At 39.5% G+C, this 20,424-nt stretch overlaps 1 protein-coding gene and 1 long non-coding RNA gene across 4 annotated transcripts in view; one reads left to right on the forward strand and one right to left on the reverse strand.

Annotated features, from left to right (window-relative positions):
• The window catches only part of LOC133071703 (uncharacterized), a 178,003-nt gene extending 172,581 nt beyond the window's left edge, over positions 1–5,422 (reverse strand). For 2 of the 3 annotated variants that reach the window (XR_009696507.1, XR_009696505.1), the window contains exons 1-2: positions 5,287–5,422; positions 4,624–4,781 (exon numbers count right to left, since the gene is read on the reverse strand). This is a non-coding gene — a long non-coding RNA (uncharacterized LOC133071703). Of the gene's footprint in view, positions 1–4,623; positions 4,782–4,992 lie in introns of all 3 variants that reach the window. The other variant, XR_009696506.1, reaches the window with a different exon arrangement.
• An 87-nt stretch (positions 5,423–5,509) lies between these two features.
• LOC133071700 (alcohol dehydrogenase class-3) lies at positions 5,510–20,424 on the forward strand. Its single transcript, XM_061164355.1, has 9 exons — positions 5,510–5,665; positions 8,603–8,704; positions 10,264–10,405; positions 10,918–11,005; positions 16,389–16,608; positions 16,758–17,018; positions 17,764–17,899; positions 19,847–19,985; positions 20,128–20,424. The coding sequence occupies exons 1-9, from the start codon at positions 5,654–5,656 to the stop codon at positions 20,150–20,152; spliced, it is 1,125 nt and encodes a 374-aa protein (XP_061020338.1). The 5' UTR covers positions 5,510–5,653; the 3' UTR covers positions 20,153–20,424.

A 20,424-nucleotide genomic window follows, 5' to 3' on the forward strand; every position in this document is an offset into this window, starting at 1 on the left:
CTGAACAACAACAACAGATTTTCTTTAAAGTCATATCATCTGTGAACAAAGAAAACTTTATTTCTTCTTTGCCAATCAGTATATCTTTTACTGTCTTGTCTTACTGCATTAACGAGGATTTCCAGTGTAATATTGAGAAAGAGTGGTCAGAGAGGATATTCTTGCCTGGTGCCTGATTTTAATAGGAAAGCTTCTACTTTCTCATCATTAAGTATGTTGCTAGCTGTAGATTTGCTGTAGATACTCTTTATCCAGTTGAGAATGTTCCCCTCTACTCCTAGAGTTGTCATCATGAATGGGTGTTGTATTTTGTCAAATGCTTTTTCTGCATCTATTAATATGATCACAGGAGTTTTCTTCTTTAGCCTGTTAATGACTATGGATCACAATAACTGTGGAAAATTCTGAAAGAGATGGGAATACCAGACCACCTGACCTGCCTCTTGAGAAATCTGTATGCAGGTCAAGAAGCAACAGTTAGAACCGGACATGGAACAACAGACTGGTTCCAGATAGGAAAAGGAGTAAGTCAAGACTGTATACTGTCACCCTGCTTGTTTAACTTATATGCAGAGTATATCATGAGAAATGCTGGGCTGGAAGAAGCACAAGCTGGAATCAAGATTGCTGGGAGAAATATCAATAACCTCAGATATGCAGATGACACCACTCTTATGGCAGAAAGTGAAGAAGAACTGAAGAGCCTCTTGATGAAAGTGCAAGAGGAGAGTGAAAAAGTTGGCTTAAAGCTCAACATTCAGAAAACTAAGATCATGGCATCTGGTCCCACCACTTCACGGCAAATAGATGGGGAAACAGTGAGAGACTTTATTCTGGGGGGCTCCCAAATCACTGCAGATGGTGACTGCAGCCATGAAATTAAAAGACACTTGTTCCTTGGAAGAAAAGTTATGCCCAACCTAGACAGCATATTAAGAAGCAGAGACATTACTTTGTCAACAAAGGTCCATCTAGTCAAGGCTATGGTTTTTCTATTTGTTACGTATGTATGTGAGAGTTGGACTATAAAGAAAGCTGAGCGCAGAAGAATTAATGCTTTTGAACTGTGGTGTCGGAGAAGACTCTTGAGAGTCCCTTGGACTGCAAGGAGATCCAGCCAGTCCATCCTGAAGGAGATCAGTCCTGGGTGTTCATTGGGAGGACTGATGCTGAAGCTGAAACTCCAATACTTTGGCCACCTGATGCGAAGAGCTGACTCATTTGAAAAGACCCTGATGCTGGGAAATAGTGAGGGCGAGAGGAGAAGGGGACGACAGAGGATGAGATGGTTGGATGGCATCACCAACTCTATGGACATGAGTTTGGATAAACTCCAGGAGTTGGTGATGGACAGGGAGGCCTGGCGTGCTGCGGTTCATGGGGTCGCAAAGAATCAGACACAACTGAGTGACTGAACTGAACTGTTAATGAAATGAATTACATTAGTTGATTTTCAAATGTTGAACAAAGCTGCATACCAGAGATAAATCCCACTTGATTGTGCCATTTAAGGCTTTTTTTAAAATTAATTACTGGATTCAGTATGATAATATTTTGCTAAGGATTTTTACATGTAGGTTCATGAGAGATATTGGTCTCTAGTTTTCTTTTCTTGTAATGGCTATGCCTGGTTTGGGTATTAGGGTAATGTCAGCTTCACAGAATGAATTAGTAAGTATCTATCTTCCTCTGCGTGTGTCTCTCTCCGGTATACTTTCTTTCTTAAATAGTTGGTAGAATTCACCAGTGAACCCCTCTGAGCCTGGTGCTGTTTGGGAAAGTTATTAATTATTGATTTGATTTCTTTAAGATATAGGCCTAGCCAAATGTTCTATTTCTTCTTGTGTGAGTTTTGGACAGATTGCCTTTCAAGGAATTGGCCATTTAATCTAGGTTACAAAATTTGTGGGCATAGAGTTATTCATAGTATTATTTATTATCCTATGGATGTCCATAGAGATCATGATGTCCCTTTTTGTTTCTGAAATTGGTAATTCGTGTGCCTCCCTTTCATTCTTTTTATAAATTTAATGTTTTGACTGTGCCATGCAGCTTGCAGGGTCTTGGTTCTCCAACCAGGGATTGAACCTGGAATCATAGTAGTGAAAAGTGCTGAGTTTTAACCACTGGACTGCCAGTGAACTCCCCTCTACTCTAAATTTTATTATTTCTTTTCTTCTGCTTACTTTGGATTTAATGTGATCTTTTTACTTTCCTAAGATAGAAGGTTAAATGATTAATTTTAGATCTTTCTTCTTTCCCAATACCTGCATTCAATGTCACAAATTTTCCCACAAGCACTGCTTTCACTACATTCCACAAATTTTAAGTTGTGTTTTCATTTTCATTAAGTTCAAAATATTTTTTAATTCCTCTTAAGAGTTCTTCTTTGACCCACGTGTTATTTAGAAGTGTATGGTTTAATCTCATGTATTTGTAGATTTTCTAGCTATTTTTAATCCCATTGTGGTCAGAGAACATGCTTTGCAAGATTTTTATTCTTTTAAACTTATTAAGATGTGTTTTATGGCCCAGAAGGTAGTTTATCTCAGTGAATGTTCCATGTGATAGTGAGAAGAAAATGTTGTCTGCTATTGTTGAATGAAATAGTCCACTGATGTCAATTATGTCCAGGTGATTGATGGTGCTGTTGAGTTCAACCATGTCCTGATTTTCTACCTGCTGGATCTATCCATTTCTGATAGAGGGATGTTGAAGCCTCCAACTGTACTAGTGGATTTATATATTTCTCCTTAAAGTTCTATCAGTTTTTGCCTCATGTACTATGAAGCTCTGTTGTTAGATACATACACATTAAGGATTATTATGCCTTCTTGGACAACTGACCTCTTGATCATGCAACACCTCTCTTTATACCCCATATTTATTGCTTTGAATCTGCCATCTGAAATTAATATAGCTATTCTAACTTTATTTCCAGTAGTATTAGCTTACCTTTCTCCATCCTTTTACTTTTAATTTATAGGTACCTCTCTATTTAAAGTGGGTTTTTGGGGGAATTCACTGGCAATCCAATGGTTACAACTCCATGCTTTCACTGCTGAGGGACCAGGCTCAATTCTTGTTCAGGGAACTAAGATCCCACACTTTGTGCAGCATGGCCAAAAGAAATTTTTTATTTAAAAAACTAAAGCAGACTTTTAAAATACAACATATATTTGATACTTGTTTTTAGATTCACAATGACAATTTCTATCTTTTAATTGGTGCATTTAGACCATGGACATTTTAAATGATTATTGATACAGTGAGATTACTATCTATTGTATTTGTTACTGTTTTCCATTAATATTGGTCACCCTTCTTTGTTACCATTTTTGCCTTCTCTTCCTTTTTGGTGTCAACCCAATACATGATTTCATTTTCCCTTCTTTCTTAGTATATCAATTGTACTTTAAAAAAAAAATTAGTGTTTGCCCTAGAATTTGCAATATATATTTATTACAGTTAATCCAAGTTCACTTTCAAATAGCACTATACTGCCTCACTGGCAGTACTAACACCTTACAAAAACAATATAATCCTCTCTCTAATCCCTTGTGTCATTGCGGTCATCCATTTCAGTTATACATACTTATAATCATGAAGTATTTTTTCTATTATTTTTAATAATACTGTTTTGAATATTTTTATTTTGAATGAAACTGTTATCTGCTATATTCTCTGCTAAATCAATAAAGAAAAATAAAAGTTTTTATTTTACTAACACTTATTCACTCCCTATTGCCCTTCTTTATTTGGATGAGTTTCTGACTTGACTCACTTTCCTTCTCTCTGACGAATTTCTTTTAACATTTCTTGCAAGGCATGTCTTCTGGTAACAAATTTCATCAATGTTTATATAAGAAAGTCTTTATCTCTCATTCACTTCTAAAGGATAAAGTTACAGAACACAGAATTTTAGATTGGAAGGTTTTTTTCTCAACACATATGTTTCATTCCACTATATTTTTGCTTAGATGATTTCTGAGGGGAAACTGGATGTAATTTTTCCTTTGCTCCTCTTTTCATAAGATGTTTTCTTTCCTTCTGGCTTCTTTCAAGATTTTTTTTCCTTTGATTTTCCGTAGTTTGAATATATTATGCCTAAGTGTATTTTTGTTTGTTTGGTTTGGTTTTGTCTTTTGGCATTAGGCTCCCTGGTGTTCCCTGAGCTTCTTTAATCTGTGGTTCAGTATTTAACATTGACTTGAGGAACTTCTCAAGTCTTGAGTTTACCAGAAGCCATCCTGATTCACAATCTAGAAGTTGTCTCTATATAAATAAAAGTTAAAGCCACAGTAAAGATAAGTGGATGACGTGAAACATTTTGGACATATTGTGAGAGCACCAACACTTAAGGTGCATACTGAGAAGGAGCCATTAAAATGCCATTAAAAAAAAGAGAGAGAGCAGCGAGAAGAGAGTGGTCTGTCCAATAAAGCCATTCTAATAAAATTCAGCATCCCTAACAGAGTTTAAAAGTAAACTAGGAAATAATCCATCCTCCCTCTCTCTATACTCTGCTCCAATCTAAAAACACATCAACTGCATCCATGTCCCAGAGATTTTTCACTGCCCCTTCTCCATGTCCTATGAACCACCACTATAAATCCTACTCACCCTTCAGCAGCAGCTGGAATAGGAGGAGCCTGGAGTAAACTGAAGAATTTTGCCCACCATCCAGTTCTACAAGGCCTGCGTTATTAGCCACAGCAATCACTGACCCGCAGTACACACTGAGAGGAATTCCGGGAAAAGATCAAGAGGCACTCTGTGCTCTGGCAAAATAGGCGAAACAGGCCCTTAGATAGTTAGAAATATTTCAAGAGAAACATTTTTAGAACCTAGATTCTCACATCCTCCCATATTTAGAAAAAACACAAAACTCATTTATATATCTGTTCCTCAGGACTAGCAATAATCCTCCAGGAGATGTACTTGATTTCAACTCCGCACCCCAAAATCACACGTATACTAGACTTCCCCCACCTTTTCAGAATAGCTCTTCAGGGATATCTGAGAGGCTGTCTCCAGGCCACAGTCCTCAGTAAGGCACTGAAGAAACTCAACTCACAGGTCTTCCTTTGTGCTATTATTTTTTTCCCCAAGTTGACACTGGGACTTTTCCCAATAAGCCCCCGTTTGGGGGGTGCCCTTTATCCTTCTCAAAGCTCAGCTGATGGAGACTCTCCTGCAGAGCTGTATCTCACTCATTTTGAGCCCTTTCAAGACGTGCCCTCAAGGTGTGTAGAAGGTGCAGTCCTCTTAAGGTTTCTCACGTACTTCCAGTGAAATTCCTGGTTCCTCGCCGTCTACATCTCTCCTTTATAAGCTTTATCTACGCTGCCTGGGCTACAGTTACACGGGGAAACCCTCATCTGATATATTTTACAGATTGTTTTACGTTGCTCACTGCGCGTCCGCCGCCGCTTTCCAGCCTACTGGAAACCCCAACTTCTCGCGAGACCACCTGGTATCAACTAGCGCTCCGGCCTTGCCAGGCCTCAAGCCCCACCCGCCACGTTCCAGCCCCCGCAACCCCCGCCTCCACGCTCGCCCCGGCGCAGGCAGACGCATGCCCCGCCCACATCCGCGACCCTGCAGGGCTGTTTCCAAGTCGTCTGCTTCACGCTGACTGCAGCCTGAGGAAATGGCGAACCAGGTATAATCACCTGTTACGCAGGCTGAGTCCAAGGAAGGAAGGGAGGGAGGGAAAGCATGGAGCTGAATCTGGCCGCTGGCTTGAGGGGAGTGGGGGGCGCGCGGGGCTTGGCCCGGAGCCTGACTCTGGCTGGTGGAGCCGAAACGCGGCCTTGAAGAGCTAGCTGCTCAGCGGGGAGGGGGGCAGGAAACTTTGTTTCGGCTCCTTTCGTGGGCGGGTTCTGCTGCTTCGGGGGCAGCCGAAGTGGGATGGGGGTGGGGAGAACCCAAGAGTGGGGGCGGGGTGGGATCGGTATCCTGGTGTTTGGGAGGTGGTTTAAGAGCCCCCGCGCTTTGCGTACATAAAGGTACATCACTTGCTGTGGATTATACTTACAGGTAGCAAAGCTGCAGCCGGAGCCCGTGCTCCTGACCCCTAGGTTGTGTTTCAACATAGTGGTTCCTAATTGAGCTATTACTCTGCCTCCAAGGACTGTACTTTTGGAAGGCTCCGTAACGTTTTGGAGCACCTGGGCACCAGAGCTTTATACACACCCTACTTTAATCCTTTGTAACACCTATGCAAGATAGTACCCCATTTTAGATAAAAAAAACTTGAGAGTTACAGGTTAGTCGCGATTAGTGGTCACTCTAAGGATAGTGATCCGGGGTTGCACCCTGTGCAACAGGCTATTTTTTTTTTTTTTTTTTCTGGGGAAAATTGAACAGGGGGTTACAAATTAGGCAATAACAGGGGGACACGATCCAATTAGAATAGACAATCTTCCCTGGGCATGTGGAAATGGACTTATGTTATTTTTTTCATGACCTGTTTGATAATTTGAAATTTCTGTCACAAATTTATTTCCACTTTAAAAGGAACTTTCATTTTAAGCTTCACAAGTAATCACAGGGTCATTTGAGGAAAATTACAAAATATAAAACCATAATAGCCAAAAAGAGGATGGAAGTCAGCCATAACCTTTGGCCACAGTAGTCAGAACTTGCTGGCATGTGTCAAGGGTTGAGGGTGGATAAGAGGACAGCCATGCAACTCTGAACACAAAGAAGCAACCTGGCAACAGGCTATTAAAAGTTCCTGAAATACACATTAGCCAGTAAAGGCAGAAATATGCGAGTAACAGGATTAATCTAACGTCGCTGTTTGTTTTAATGCTTTACAAAGTTAATAAATGTTCTTGAAAGATTTGAACTTGAATAAAAATGATAAAGTCCAAACGATCTTTAAGATTTAACTAGATGGCAGCTGTTTTTCCTGTGATAGTTGAGAGGTTGAAGCAGGGCAGTCGCCTGCGGATTTAGAGTGAGGCTTTGTTTTGTTTAGAATTGTTATTGAAAGGAAAACGTTAAACTTTCAGATATGCTTTAAAAGGGGGGAGGAGGGATTTAAAGCTTAGATTGTGAATGAATTATTTATTCTTGTTGCTTCAGATCTCTAGAATATGATTTCATTGTTAGTATTTTGAATTTTACTTTTGGAGTTTGGGATTTATGGTACATTGAGGTGAAAAAAGTTTCTAATGCAGCGTATAAATTTTTATTTTTATCAGCATTTAATATCTACATTTTAATTTTAAAAGTGATTCTTTCCAGCCTCATAAGTTTATGCAAGCCACTCATTCTTCTGCATAGTTCAGCTCTTTTCCTCCACTCTTTGTTCTCTTGCTACTAATGGCTACTAACTTATTTCTGCAAAGCTGCACCTTGTCAAGGACTGTATCAGGGGCTTCATTTTCATATCCACAGCTCACAATCATTCTATATGTAGATATTTTATCTTTATCTTTATGTCACTATTCCTCATCTTTCATCCCAGTTAAAAGTGACACTTCCCCAAACCCACCAACCAAAGTTACACTGTTACACTCTTTCTCCACATTTTGCATTCTATAGCACTTTGTGCCTCTCCCTTTAAGTCACACATTTTGTAATTATTGGCTTTCAAGTCTACTATAAACTCAGCACGACCTTTATTCCATAAACATGTTTCATAATCATTCTGTGAACTAATCAAAACCTTCCTCATTATACTTGATTCTCTGGTAAAGGAGAAGTATACCAACTGTAATCTCTAAAGTGCACTATACTATAGAAATACAATATGAGTCATGTATATAATTTGAATTTTTCTATTAGCCACATTAAAATGGCAGTAAGTTGGATTAAAATTTAACCCAGTATATTCAAAATACCATCTCAACATGTAATCAGTATTTTTTAAATAATGAGTCTTCAAAACCTGGGATTATTTTACAGGTACAGCTTATCTCAGTTCAAACTGGCCATTCAGGTGCTCAAGAGCTACATGTGACAGGTGGCTACTGCATTGCAGAGCACAATTGAAAGGGATAGATGCGGTTTTTTTTTAGATTCCCCATTCTGATTCTCTTCCTTTTACCACTTCCCACTGTGCAGTTTTACAGTAAACCAGTGCTGCTTACACCAGCCTGAGCAAAAAAATTTCATAGGGCACATCTTAAGCATTCAGCGCCCTTGGGCCCTATACCAGACTACTGAATCAGATTCTCTTGGAACCGTATTTTTAACCTTCTCCTGCTTATGCGTTGTAGAGGGTCATTAAATATTTGATGAATGAAACTTTTTTTGGCCATGCAGCTTGCAGGGATCTGAGTTTTCCCCTCCCTCGCCCCCACCAACAGGAACCCAGGCCCCAGCAGTGAAAGTGCTGAACTAACCACTGGACTACCAGGGAATTCCCGAATGAAACTTCCACATGTGATCATCTCAATGAAAGTTTTTTAATGAGTACTATTTATATAAAGTATAAACACATGCCAGGCAGTTCTCAGTATCACTTGGAGTTGTGTCATTGTGAATCTGTGATATACTTTCTAAGATTAGCATTCATCATCTTCTGAATTAAGTAGCTGTGATTAGTTCAGGAGGATAAACATCTTGCTCTGTTTTCCCATTGCAGGTTATCAAGTGCAAGGCTGCAGTTGCCTGGGAGGCTGGGAAGCCTCTCTCTATTGAGGAGGTAGAGGTGGCACCCCCAAAGGCTCATGAAGTTCGAATTAAGGTAATGAAACATCTAAGGCACTGGAAGAGAAGGCCTACAATTAGGTCTCTGGGTAGCTGAGTCCTCTGAGGTCTTCAGAGGAGAAATCCCCAAGGACAGTGTCAAGGAGGAGGGCCTGAGAGTCATCCAGCCTTGGAATCCCAGCTTTCAGTCCATCCCTCTCACCTCTGTAGTGCTCCTCTCCTCTTTTTAGCTTTGGTGTTGCACTGAACAGCCTCCATGGATCAATGGATGAGTGCAGTTGATCTTCTGTAGCCTGGGTTTAGGGTGACTTTATAGGATGTTTCCCTTTCTGCTGATCCCATAACTTAAGATGTACTCTTTAAGATTCTTTGGATTATTGGAAGAAACTTCAAATAAGATTTGGGAACAGGTTCCTAACTGACTGGATCAACAAGCAAGTGAAGCAGGCTTGCTTAGAGAGCTTTAAAATGTGCTGACCATTGCAGACAAGTCCAAGGTTCAGGGGATTCATTATTCCAGCACCTCTTAATCTCTGCTGTGTCAGAGACAGTGAAGTTATCCCTGGAGAGAAGCATATTGCACAAGGCAGCCAGCTGGATACTCTGGCATTCTACTCTGTACTTGTGATGTAAAATCAGTGCTTTAAAGTAATGACCATTGAGTAAAATGAACCTTCTAGAAAAAAATAACCATTTTTTGCTGTGAATTGAAGTATCCTTCCCCCATCCCACCTCCAGTTCTCATGCTTCCAGGGATACATTTAACAAGTCTAGAAGCCAGGGCCAAATAACTTTTTCAGATTCTTTTAACCCAGGCCCAGGAATCTGAAATCTTTATAGAAATCAACCTGATTGTGATTTTGCTACTAAAGAAAAAGTTGATCCTGAATGTGCTAATATGAACTGTACAAGGCTACTGGTCTTCCCTGGCAAACTGCTAACAAACAGCTAAGAATGTTACATTGTAATCGGGTTTAAATGTGAGAAGCAGAAAAATGGACACTCTCAAGACTTTTCCTTTCTGTGCTTTTGGCAGTTTGAAAAGAAAAGAGATACTTGAAAGCCAGAAAAATTGGGATAAAGGGCTTATTTGAGCAGAAATTCTGTGTGGCTGCTAAAGAGGGAGTTGGTTCCAGTAAAGGCTCTTGAGTTTTGCCGCAGACCAAGCAAGCTGGCATATGTCTTTTTAGAAACCTCATTCCCCAACAGTCAGGAGGAGGCCAGTAGTGAGATGGGCTCTACCTGCTTTTGCACACAGCTGGTGTTCCTCTCCACACCCGCAGAAAGCACCATACCCATAAAATGCCCTGGTTTACCTTCTCCTGCTAACATGTATTGAAAAGGAGAATAGATACACTATGTTTCATTGCCTATAAATGTACCATTATGTTTATGTACCACTAAGAAAATGCTGCCAATTCCAATTGTTAAGATGCCATCGGTGATAAGCACGTGCTGATTTTAGGTTAAAATATGAAAGAAATGTATCTTCTAATCAATAAAATATGCTGTTAAGTAAAAATGTCTCTCCTTTGACCTATGTGTCACTCTGAATTGCATGTGCATACACTTAGACGCTATTTAATATCCTGTTAGATTATTGCCACTGCAGTCTGCCACACTGATGCCTATACACTGAGTGGGGCTGATCCTGAAGGGAATTATCCAGTGATCTTGGGACATGAAGGTGCTGGAATTGTGGAGAGTGTTGGTGAAGGAGTTACTAAGCTGAAGGCAGGTAAGGAGGGTATTTGAACCACTTATTTTACAGTTTTGGCTTATTTTTATAGGAAATTATATTTCTAATAAACTATACATTGTTTATTTGTGAATAAGTTACTGCCTAAGTTGTCAAGATTGATTTTATTCCTCATCTGGAAAACACAAATATTTGAGAGCTTTTTCCTTTCTGATTATGAGACTGCCACTTATCTGACATGGTTTTTGCCCAATTAAGCAAATATTTTTGAAGATGCATCAGGTCAGTTTAATGAAGCACATGACCTCCTTGTTCTCCACTTACTGTTTTAAAAGTTTCATTTAGATAAAAATTTGAAGCTTGTTTTTTTTTTTCCCCTGCACAGTCGGGCAGTGTCTGAATGATGTTATGTAGGTAAAGTTTTAGGCCTTAAAGTTGTTCACCTGCAAAGCTGTGTGAGTTGACAAGAATGGGAATTTGTAGGGGCTGAGGTATTTGTTTAGAATCAGGTGCTACCAATTCAGGATAGTGTCCTTGCATTTGTTTTCTAGGTGATACTGTCATCCCACTTTACATCCCCCAGTGTGGAGAATGCAAATTTTGTCTGAATCCTAAAACAAACCTTTGCCAGAAGATAAGGTTAGTATTTTTTTATTTTATTCTTAATACAAGAGGTAATATTAGTCATGATAAGTAATTATGTGGCAATTTATACAGAGCATTCTACGTGCATTATTTCATTCTGTCTTTATGACAACCTGTCATTATCACTGGTATCACTGTATTTTCATAGATGAGAAAATTTAGACTTGGAAATTAAGTGGTGTGCTCAGCATCATCAGCTGTTAGGAGAGATAAAGCAATTTTTTGAACCCATTCTCTTTCCATAAAACTAGGCTAAATTTGCCAAAATAGGTAGTAAGGAGGGACATGGCTATGAAATTGAATGAAGGCATTTTTATGAGCCATTTTATTGTCCATGAAACCAAAGTAATAAAACTTAGCTCATAAGGTTTTGGGAAGACTCCAAGAGATAACATAACCCTTTGACAAAGAAAAGGTGGTTATTTTATTGTAGCAAGGTAACACATTTAAAGAACTTCTTTGAGGCATTTAAGATCTTGTATCTATTTTCCCCTTTTGCCCCTTTTTTGTCACTGAAGTAGAACATACATATAATGAAGTAATTAAAGTGTACAAATACTAAGTGTACAGCTCCATGAATTTTTATGCCTATACACACCTAATAGTTATAACCTTCACTCAGATCAAGATAGAAAACCCTTCCAGCTGCCCACAAAGTTCTTCATGTCCCTTACAAGTCAACACCTCCCTCCCTCAAAGGTAACCACTATTGTTATTTTTCACTGTAAAACTTCATATAGACAGAATTATGCAGTATGTGCTCTTTTGCCTGGTTTCTTTCATTCATAATGTCTGTTGAGGTGGCCACTCTGCTGTATTCCTCTGATTCTCTTTTGTTTCATTCCAAATGTCTCTGTTTACCCTTTCTCCTGTTCATGGACATTTACATTGCTCCCCAGTTTGACCCTGCTATGGTTAGTGCCACTCGGAGCATCCATTTGTGTCTCTTGATGGATATCTTAATGGACATTTATGCAACTTTCTCTTGGGTATTTCCCTAGGATTGAAGTTGCTGAGTCATGGGATATACTCCCACCCAGCAGTATTTGGGAGATCTGTTTGTTTTTGCATTGTTTTCTAAAGCCATTGACAAAATTAGTTTCTTTTTTTGGAAAACAAAATTGCATTTATTTTATCACATAAACACAGTTATAAAACTAGAACCGAGAAAATAAAACTATAATCATTATGAAAGGGAATTCCAAACACTATCTGAAAGACTTCTGAAATACCAAGTAGAGTAATGGTTATAGGCTTTTTTGTGGCTGCAAGCTTTTAGAAGGACAAGTTCTTTCAAAGCTTAGAATATATCCATATCACCTTTTGTTCATGAGCCTCTTCTGAGAGCAGAGCAGTTTCTGACAAAGTAAATTTAACTTGCTATCATAAAGACATAAAGGTTATTGGTGTAGAGCTTTGTCACATGTTTGTTTCTGGTCGTATTTCTGTTTCTCTCAAAGGAAATGTTCTTGAATCCACAGGCAGTTGACTTTTTCTTCATCTATATATATTTTATTTATTCATATATATTCCAAAGGGTTTATGCAAGAGTGTACATCAAGTTCTAGTGTTTATTTTTATTAAAAGTAACATATATTAAGCACTCTGTGCCAGGCACAGTGCTAATGCTTATATAACCTCTCATTTGATTTTAGCAATTTCTAAGAAAGATGGTTTCTCTGATTTTCTAATGACAAAATGAAGGCATAGAAGTTAATTCACTTGACAAGGGCCACATGGGATTTGAACACATGTGTGTGACCCTCTAGAACTAACACCAAAAAAAGATGTCCTTTTCATTATAGGGGACTGGGATGCAAAAGTAGGGAATCAAGAAATACCTGGAGTAACAGGCAAATTTGGCCTTGGAGTACAGCATGAAACAGTCAGCAAAAACAAGATTGGGAGCTGACTGTGGCACCGACCATGAACTCCTTATTGCCAAATTCAGGCTTAAATTGAAGAAAGTACAGAAAACCACTAGACCATTCAGATATGACCTAAATCAAATCCCTTTATGATTATACAGGGCAAGTGAGAAATAGATTCAAGGGATTAGATCTCATAGGGTGCCTGAAAAACTATAGACATAGGTTCGTGACACTGTACAGGAGACAGGGATCAAGACCATCCCCAAGGAAAAGAAATGCAAAAAGGCAAAATGTTGTCTGAGGAGGCCTTACAAATAGCTGTGAATAGAAGAGAAGCGAAAACCAAAGGAGAAAAGGAAAGAAATATATACCATATATATATATGGTATATATATACTATTTGAATGCAGAGTTCCAAGGAATAGCAAGGAGAAATAACAAAGCCTTCCTCAGTGATCAGTGCAAAGAAATACAAGAAAACAATAGAATGGGAAAGACTAGAGATCTCTTCAAGAAAATCAGAGATATCAAGGAAACATTTCATGCAAAGATGGGCTCAGTAAAGGACAGAAATGGTATGGACCTAATAGAAGCAGAAGACATTAAGAAGAGGTGGCAAGAATACACAGAAGAACTATACAAAACAGATCTTCACAACTCAGATAATCATGATGGTGTGATCACTCACCTAGAGCCAGACATCCTGGAATGTGAAGTCAAGTGGGCCTTGGGAAGCATCACTACGAACAAAGCTAGTGGAGATGATGGAATTCCAGTTGAGCTGTTTCAAATTCTAAAGATGATGCTGTGAAAGTGCTGCACTCAATATGCCAGCAAATTTGGAAAACTCAGCAGTGGCCACAGGACTGGAAAAGGTCAGTTTTCATTCCAATCCCAAAGAAAGGCAATCCAAAAGAATGCTCAAACTACCACACAATTGCAGTCATCTTACATGCTAGTAAAGTAATATTCAAAATTCTCCAAGCCAGGCTTCAACAGTCTCTGAACCATGAACTTCCAGATGTTTTAGAAAGGGCAGAGGAACCAGAGATCAAATTGCCAACATCTGCTAGATCATCAAAAAAGCAAGAGAGTTCCAGAAAAACATCTACTTCTGCTTTTTTGACTATGCCAAAGCCTTTGACTGTGTGGATCACAACAAACTGTGGACAATTCTGAAAGAGATGGGAATACCAGACCACCTGACCTGCCTCTTGAGAAATCTGTATGCAGGTCAAGAAGCAACAGTTAGAACTGGCCATGGAACAACAGACTGGTTGCAAATAGGAAAAGGAGTACGTCAAGGCTGTATATTGTCACCCTGCTTACTTAACTTATATGCAGAGTATATCATGAGAAACGCTGGGCTGGAGGAAGCACAAGCTGGAATCAAGATTGCCGGGAGAAATATCAATAACCTCAGATATGCAGATGACACCATTCTTATGGCAGAAAGTGAAGAAGAACTAAAGAGCCTCTTGATGAAAGTGAAAGAGGAGAGTGAAAAAGTTGGCTTAAAGCTCAACATTCAGAAAACTAACCTCATGGCATCTGGTCCCATTACTTCATGGCAAATAGATGGGGAAACAGTGGCTGACTTTATTTTGCTGGGCTCCAAAATCACTGCAGATGGTGACTGCAGCCATGAAATTAAAAGACGCTTGCTCCTTAAAAGAAAAGTTATAACCAACCTAGACAGCATATTAAGAAGCAGAGACATTACTTTGCCAACAGAGGTCCGTCTAGTCAAGGCTATGGTTTTTCCAGTAATGATGTATGGATGTGAGAGTTGGACTATGAAGAAAGGTGAGCACCGAAGAATTGATGGTTTTGAACTGTGGTGGTGAAGAAGACTGTTGAGAGTCCCTTGGACTGCAAAAAGATCCAACCAGTCCATCCTAAAGGAAATCAGTCCTAATATTCATTGGAAGGACTGATGCTGAAGGTGAAACTCCAATATTTGGGCCACCTGATGCGAAGAACTGACTCATTTGAAAAGACCCTGATGCTGGGAAAGATTGAAAGCAGGAGAAGAAGGGGATGACAGAGGATGAGATGGTTGGATGGCATCACCGACTCAATGGACATGAGTTTGAGTAATCTCCGGGAGTTGTTGATGGCCAGGGAGGCCTGGCGTGTTACAGTCCATGGGGTCTCAAAGAGTTGGACACGACTGAGCGACTGAACTGATTGACTGTGTCTGCCTTTAGGGCCCATATTCCTAAGCAAGATGTTACATCAACCATTTAGAATATCAAAAATAATTTTGAAACCGTTGCAAGAGAGAAGATAACTTGAATCCATGGAGACTATTACACTTTTGAAATAGGCCTCCTAAGAAATCTGAATTAACCAGTTTGGACATCTGCTTTTATCTGCTGATATAGTTCAGTCACTCAGTCGTGTCCAACTCTTCGCGACCCCATGAACCACAGCACGCCAGGCCTCCCTGTCCATCACCAACTCCCGGAGTCCACCCAAACCCATGTCCATTGAGTTGGTGATGCCATCCAACCATCTTATCCTCTGTCGTCCCCTTCTCCTCCTGCCCTCAATCCTTCCCAGCATCAGGGTCTTTTCCAGTGAGTCAGCTCTTCACATCAGGTGGCCAAAGTATTGGAGTTTCAGCTTCAACATCAGTCCTTCCAGTGAACACCCAGGACTGATCTCCTTTAGGATGGACTGGTTGGATCTCCTTGCAGTTCAAGGGACTCTCAAGAGTCTCCAACACCACAGTTCAAAAGCATCAATTCTTCTGTGCTCAGCTTTCTTTGTAGTCTAACTCTCACATCCATACATGACCACTGGAAAAATCATAGCCTTGACTAGACGGACCTTTGTTGACAAAGTAATGTCTCTGCCTTTTTTTTTTTTTTTCCACTTATTTTTATTAGTTGAAGGTTAATTACTTTACAATACTGTAGTGGTTTTTGCCATACATTGACATGAGTCAGCCACAGGCCACATGTGTTCCCCATTCAGAAACCCCCTCCCACCTTCCTCCCCATCCCACCCCCTAGGGTCATCCCATTGCACCAGCCCTGAGCACGCTGTCTCATGCATGGAACCTGGACTGGCAATCCGCTTCACATATGATAATATACACGTTTCAACGCTACCCTCTCAAATCATCCCACCCTCGCCTTCTCCCACAGAGTCCAAAAGACTGTTCTTTACTGTGTCTCTGTGTAAGACACACGCTTATCTGTGTCTCTTTTGCTGTCTCGCATATAGGGTCACATGATGGAATTTTTAAAATCATTTCATGTGATCCATAAGTTGTACCTGTTAAAATTATTTCAGTACTCTTGACAGGTAATCTGGAAGGATATTGAATGTTGGAAAAGATTAGTAAGATTATAATTCTTTTAAAAGTTTTCCTAATCAGGCATTGGTGAAAGGTGCTAAATTGATTAATAAATACATTAGAAATTAAGAGTTTTGGTCTTAGCACAGTCTTCTATTTACTGGTCATCATTTTAAAACATTGATTTCTTTTTCTTTAGAGTCACTCAAGGAAAAGGATTAATGCCAGATGGCACTAGCAGATTTACTTGTAAAGGAAAGACAATTTTACATTACATGGGAACCAGCACGTTTTCTGAATACACAGTTGTGGCTGACATTTCTGTTGCTAAAATTGATCCTTTAGCACCTCTGGATAAAGTATGCCTTCTGGGTTGTGGCGTTTCAACTGGTTATGGTGCTGCTTTGAACGCTGCCAAGGTAAGTGTTGGCCTGGGTTTTAGCTTCCACCTTCACACTTCATACGGCAAAGCTTTGCTGAAATAGTGAACTTGGCCCAACCTGTAAGAAACCTGATGATTTCGCTGACTCTTGTGAATGAGGACCTTATAGGCTGTCTTTAATGTCAGGTGGAGCCCGGCTCTACGTGTGCTATCTTTGGCCTGGGAGGAGTTGGACTGGCAGTTATCATGGGCTGTAAGGTGGCCGGTGCAACCCGGATCATTGGTGTGGACATCAATAAGGACAAATTCACAAGAGCCAAGGAGTTTGGGGCCTCTGAGTGTATTAACCCCCAGGACTTCAGTAAACCGATCCAGGAAGTGCTCATTGAGATGACTGATGGGGGAGTCGACTATTCCTTTGAGTGTATTGGTAATGTGAAAGTCATGGTGAGTATGCCTGGTTTCATTCCGTGTGCTTGTGTGTGTGTATAACTGCCTTTTTAAATGTAATTTCCTCTATTAAGATAAAAAGTTGAGTTTTTTTGCAAAGGAGAAGTCTTAAATTCTCGGATAAGAATGGTTGCTGAAATAAGGGGAAAATAACTACTAAACTATACAAGGGAAAGATGAAGGAAAATGTTTCTTTACCTTTCAGTCTATGCTAAATCTTAAAGTGCATTTCATTAAATGAAAAGGCAAAATGATGCAGTTAGAGAGAACATGGGTTTTGGAATTAGATATATATCTACATAGTAACTCAGTAACCTTGAGCAACTAGTTAACTTCTTTAAATCTGTTTCCTCAAGTGTAAAATGCAGATAGTAATCAGGTATAGGTATTGTAGGCATGTACTTGACAGAGTAGACACTCAGCAGGATTATTACTGTCACTTCTCTGCTGCTGCCTTTATTATGGTCTTTAGAATTTCATGCTAAGACTTAACTTTTTAAAGTCGACAACAAATAAAAGCTTTAAATTCTTTCAATTTGTGTTAATATTTAGCCAAGTTAGCAAATTCTTTTAAAAGTACCTGTTAAAATTGTTCAATAAAATTAAACGACTTAATAAACACTTTGATCATTTTGTTGCCATTTTTCTAAAGAAACTCTGTACCACTACTCTGTCCCCCAGAAGTTTCTGGGGAAGTAGATATTCTTAGCAAAATGCACTGACTTCTGTGGTTTGCCTGCAGAGAGCCGCGCTGGAGGCCTGCCACAAAGGCTGGGGCACCAGCGTGGTAGTGGGAGTAGCTGCCTCTGGTGAAGAAATCGCCACTCGTCCATTCCAGCTAGTCACGGGCCGCACGTGGAAAGGCACTGCCTTTGGAGGTAATTTGATAGATGAGGACATTTTCTTCTGTTATTTTCTTCAGCAGAATTGTAATCCCAACGAGGACTAACCCTGGGGACTGGGGAGGTGCTCAGCTTCTTCTGAAACACAAGGCTACTTTTTATACACTGAAAAAAAAAAACTAATATTCCATTAATGAAATAGCTGGGACTAGGTCAGAAGCTGGATACAGGATAAACCAGGCCAGCCACCTTGTGTCATCTGGTAGACTTATATAAGTTAATGGCATTTTTTTACTCATTTTCCCAGAGAGTGCAGTGATCCCTGGATGTGATCATGCTTCTCTCTAAACAGTGCTGATTTCAGCAGTAACCAGTCTGAGTAAAACATTAAGTTAGAGCCTTATAACAAAATGGAAAAGCTGCCAGACTGATCATTTTTCCCTTGAGTGATCCTCAGAGAATGTGGTTACTTGGGGTTGCCAACTACCAGGAGAGTGCTAAGAAACAGTTTCTATCTTTCTTAGGGTCGCTCAGCTAGGGAAGAGAAGAGACATCAAAACATGTTTATATATCCCAACTATTGTGAATGAAGTAAATCTTAAGTTTTTATTAGATTTTTAAAAATATATTTATATCCTTACCATTCTCCTAAGGAAAAAGTATTACATAGCATGACTTTCAAATGAAACAATCTGTGTCTAACAAAGTGTCTTATCCCCTGCCTCATATCATGCCACATTTTTTTTTTCCAAGGCCAGAAGATTGGGAAAGTATGAAAAATGAGGGGTTTGGCCAAAGTTTTCCTTCTTTATACTACACAGTTTGTCAAGGAAAATGTCAAGCTGACTAAACCCTTTCCGAAGCCCTAGACACTATTATGCCCCACCTGAGTGTGTTAGAACAGACTTGTAGAGCCACACATGCAGCTCAGGGGCATCCGCTGAGGGTCCAGAGCTATATTTGAGAACGTTCTAAAAATGTCTGGGAGACTGAGCCAGGGGGATTGGAAGTCACTTCTAACTGAAGCCTCACCCAAGCACATGCTTGTTGGGAAATAAGCTGGAGCCTTGGGGCCCATGGGTGTTGCTAACACATGACTCACAATGTAAATAGAAGTTTTGATGTAGGGGATAGCGTTGGCTGTAGTTGTCTCAGTTACCAGGAGGTTTAAATGGGGGACGGGAGGGGTGGAAAGCATCAGTTTGGAATGAAAAGGTCATCTGTCGAGGATGTAAGGAGGGAGATTTGGAAAAGGGTCAGAAGGATTCCCTGGAGAAGGAAATGGCAACCCACTCCAGTATTCTTGCCTGGAGAACCCCATGAACAGAGGAGCCTGGTAGGCAGCAGTCCATGGGTTCACAGAGTTGGACACAACTGAAGCAACTTAGCACACACACACAAAGGAAGCTTGAAATATAGTCCAAAGAAACCCTACTTTAAAAGATGTGAAAGCTTATTTGTACATTTACTGCTTCTTTTAATACAAGTGAAAAATTGGAGGATCTGGCTTTGTTTAAAATCTTAACATATAAATAAAGATCTTCTACTTTGCTTTTCAGCTCACAGTTTTTTTATTCTGAGTTGTTATCCTTATTGTTGAAATTCAAAGCATAGAAATAAAGTCTTATATCACATCAATTTTTTTCTTCCTTGAATTTCATGATTATAGAAATTTTACTCTTGTGGACTTAAATAAGCGTGTTTTGAGACTTCTAGAGTTCTGTCCTGTATAGTTTTAAAATCTCTATTAAGATTTAATGAGATTTTAGTAAATCTTAACACAGAAAAAGTGCTCAAAAGGCATCTGCTTTTTTAACTTAAAGATGTGTATTAAATTCTTCCTCCTCTCTAGGCTGATTTTGAAGTTTTTAAGTTTTTCCTCTTAAATTCATTCTTTTAGATGTCTTTGTCACCTACTAAGTAATAAGCATACTATAGAGATTTGTTGGAAAAAGTAATGAATAAATGTATGATTTCCTTTAGGATGGAAGAGTGTAGAAAGTGTCCCAAAGTTGGTGTCTGAATATATGTCCAAAAAGATAAAAGTTGATGAGTTTGTGACTCACAGTCTGCCTTTTGACCAAATTAATGAAGCCTTTGATCTGATGCATGCAGGAAAGAGGTAAGCTTTCTCTTTAGCTGTGTAGTATAGACTGTGGTAATGATTTGGGGCTTATGGAGGGAGAAATATTAAAAAAAAAAAAAAAAGTTTTAGTGGTGTTAAATGATTCTGAACCTTTGTTTATTGTTTTCTTCTCTTACAGTATCCGAACTGTTGTAAAGCTTTAAGTTCAAAAGAGGAGAATTTTTCCATCCTTGTAACTAAGTCTTGGGGTGTGATTGGAGCAGCCACACAAGCAGAAAGGAGCTCTTTCAAGTTCACAGCTTCTTAGATCTTCACTAACATACTCTAAGCAATAATGTTTTGTGGGTAAATTCCTACATGTCTAATCAAGGATAAGGCTAATACTGTCATAAATCTGTTTTCTGGTCTCTTCTTCACGTAAATGATTGCTAGCTCATTAAGGAATATTTCTAACATAATAAAAGGAATGCCTGTA

The sequence above is a fragment of the Dama dama genome, chromosome 17 (assembly GCF_033118175.1).
Source record: "Dama dama isolate Ldn47 chromosome 17, ASM3311817v1, whole genome shotgun sequence".
NCBI lineage: Eukaryota > Metazoa > Chordata > Mammalia > Artiodactyla > Cervidae > Dama > Dama dama.

Coding starts and splice junctions, on each gene's coding strand:
- LOC133071700 (XM_061164355.1), top strand. Junction 8,705..10,263: donor CTCATGAAGTTCGAATTAAG/GTAATGAAACAT, acceptor ATATCCTGTTAG/ATTATTGCCACTGCAGTCTG. Junction 17,900..19,846: donor GAAAGGCACTGCCTTTGGAG/GTAATTTGATAG, acceptor GATTTCCTTTAG/GATGGAAGAGTGTAGAAAGT.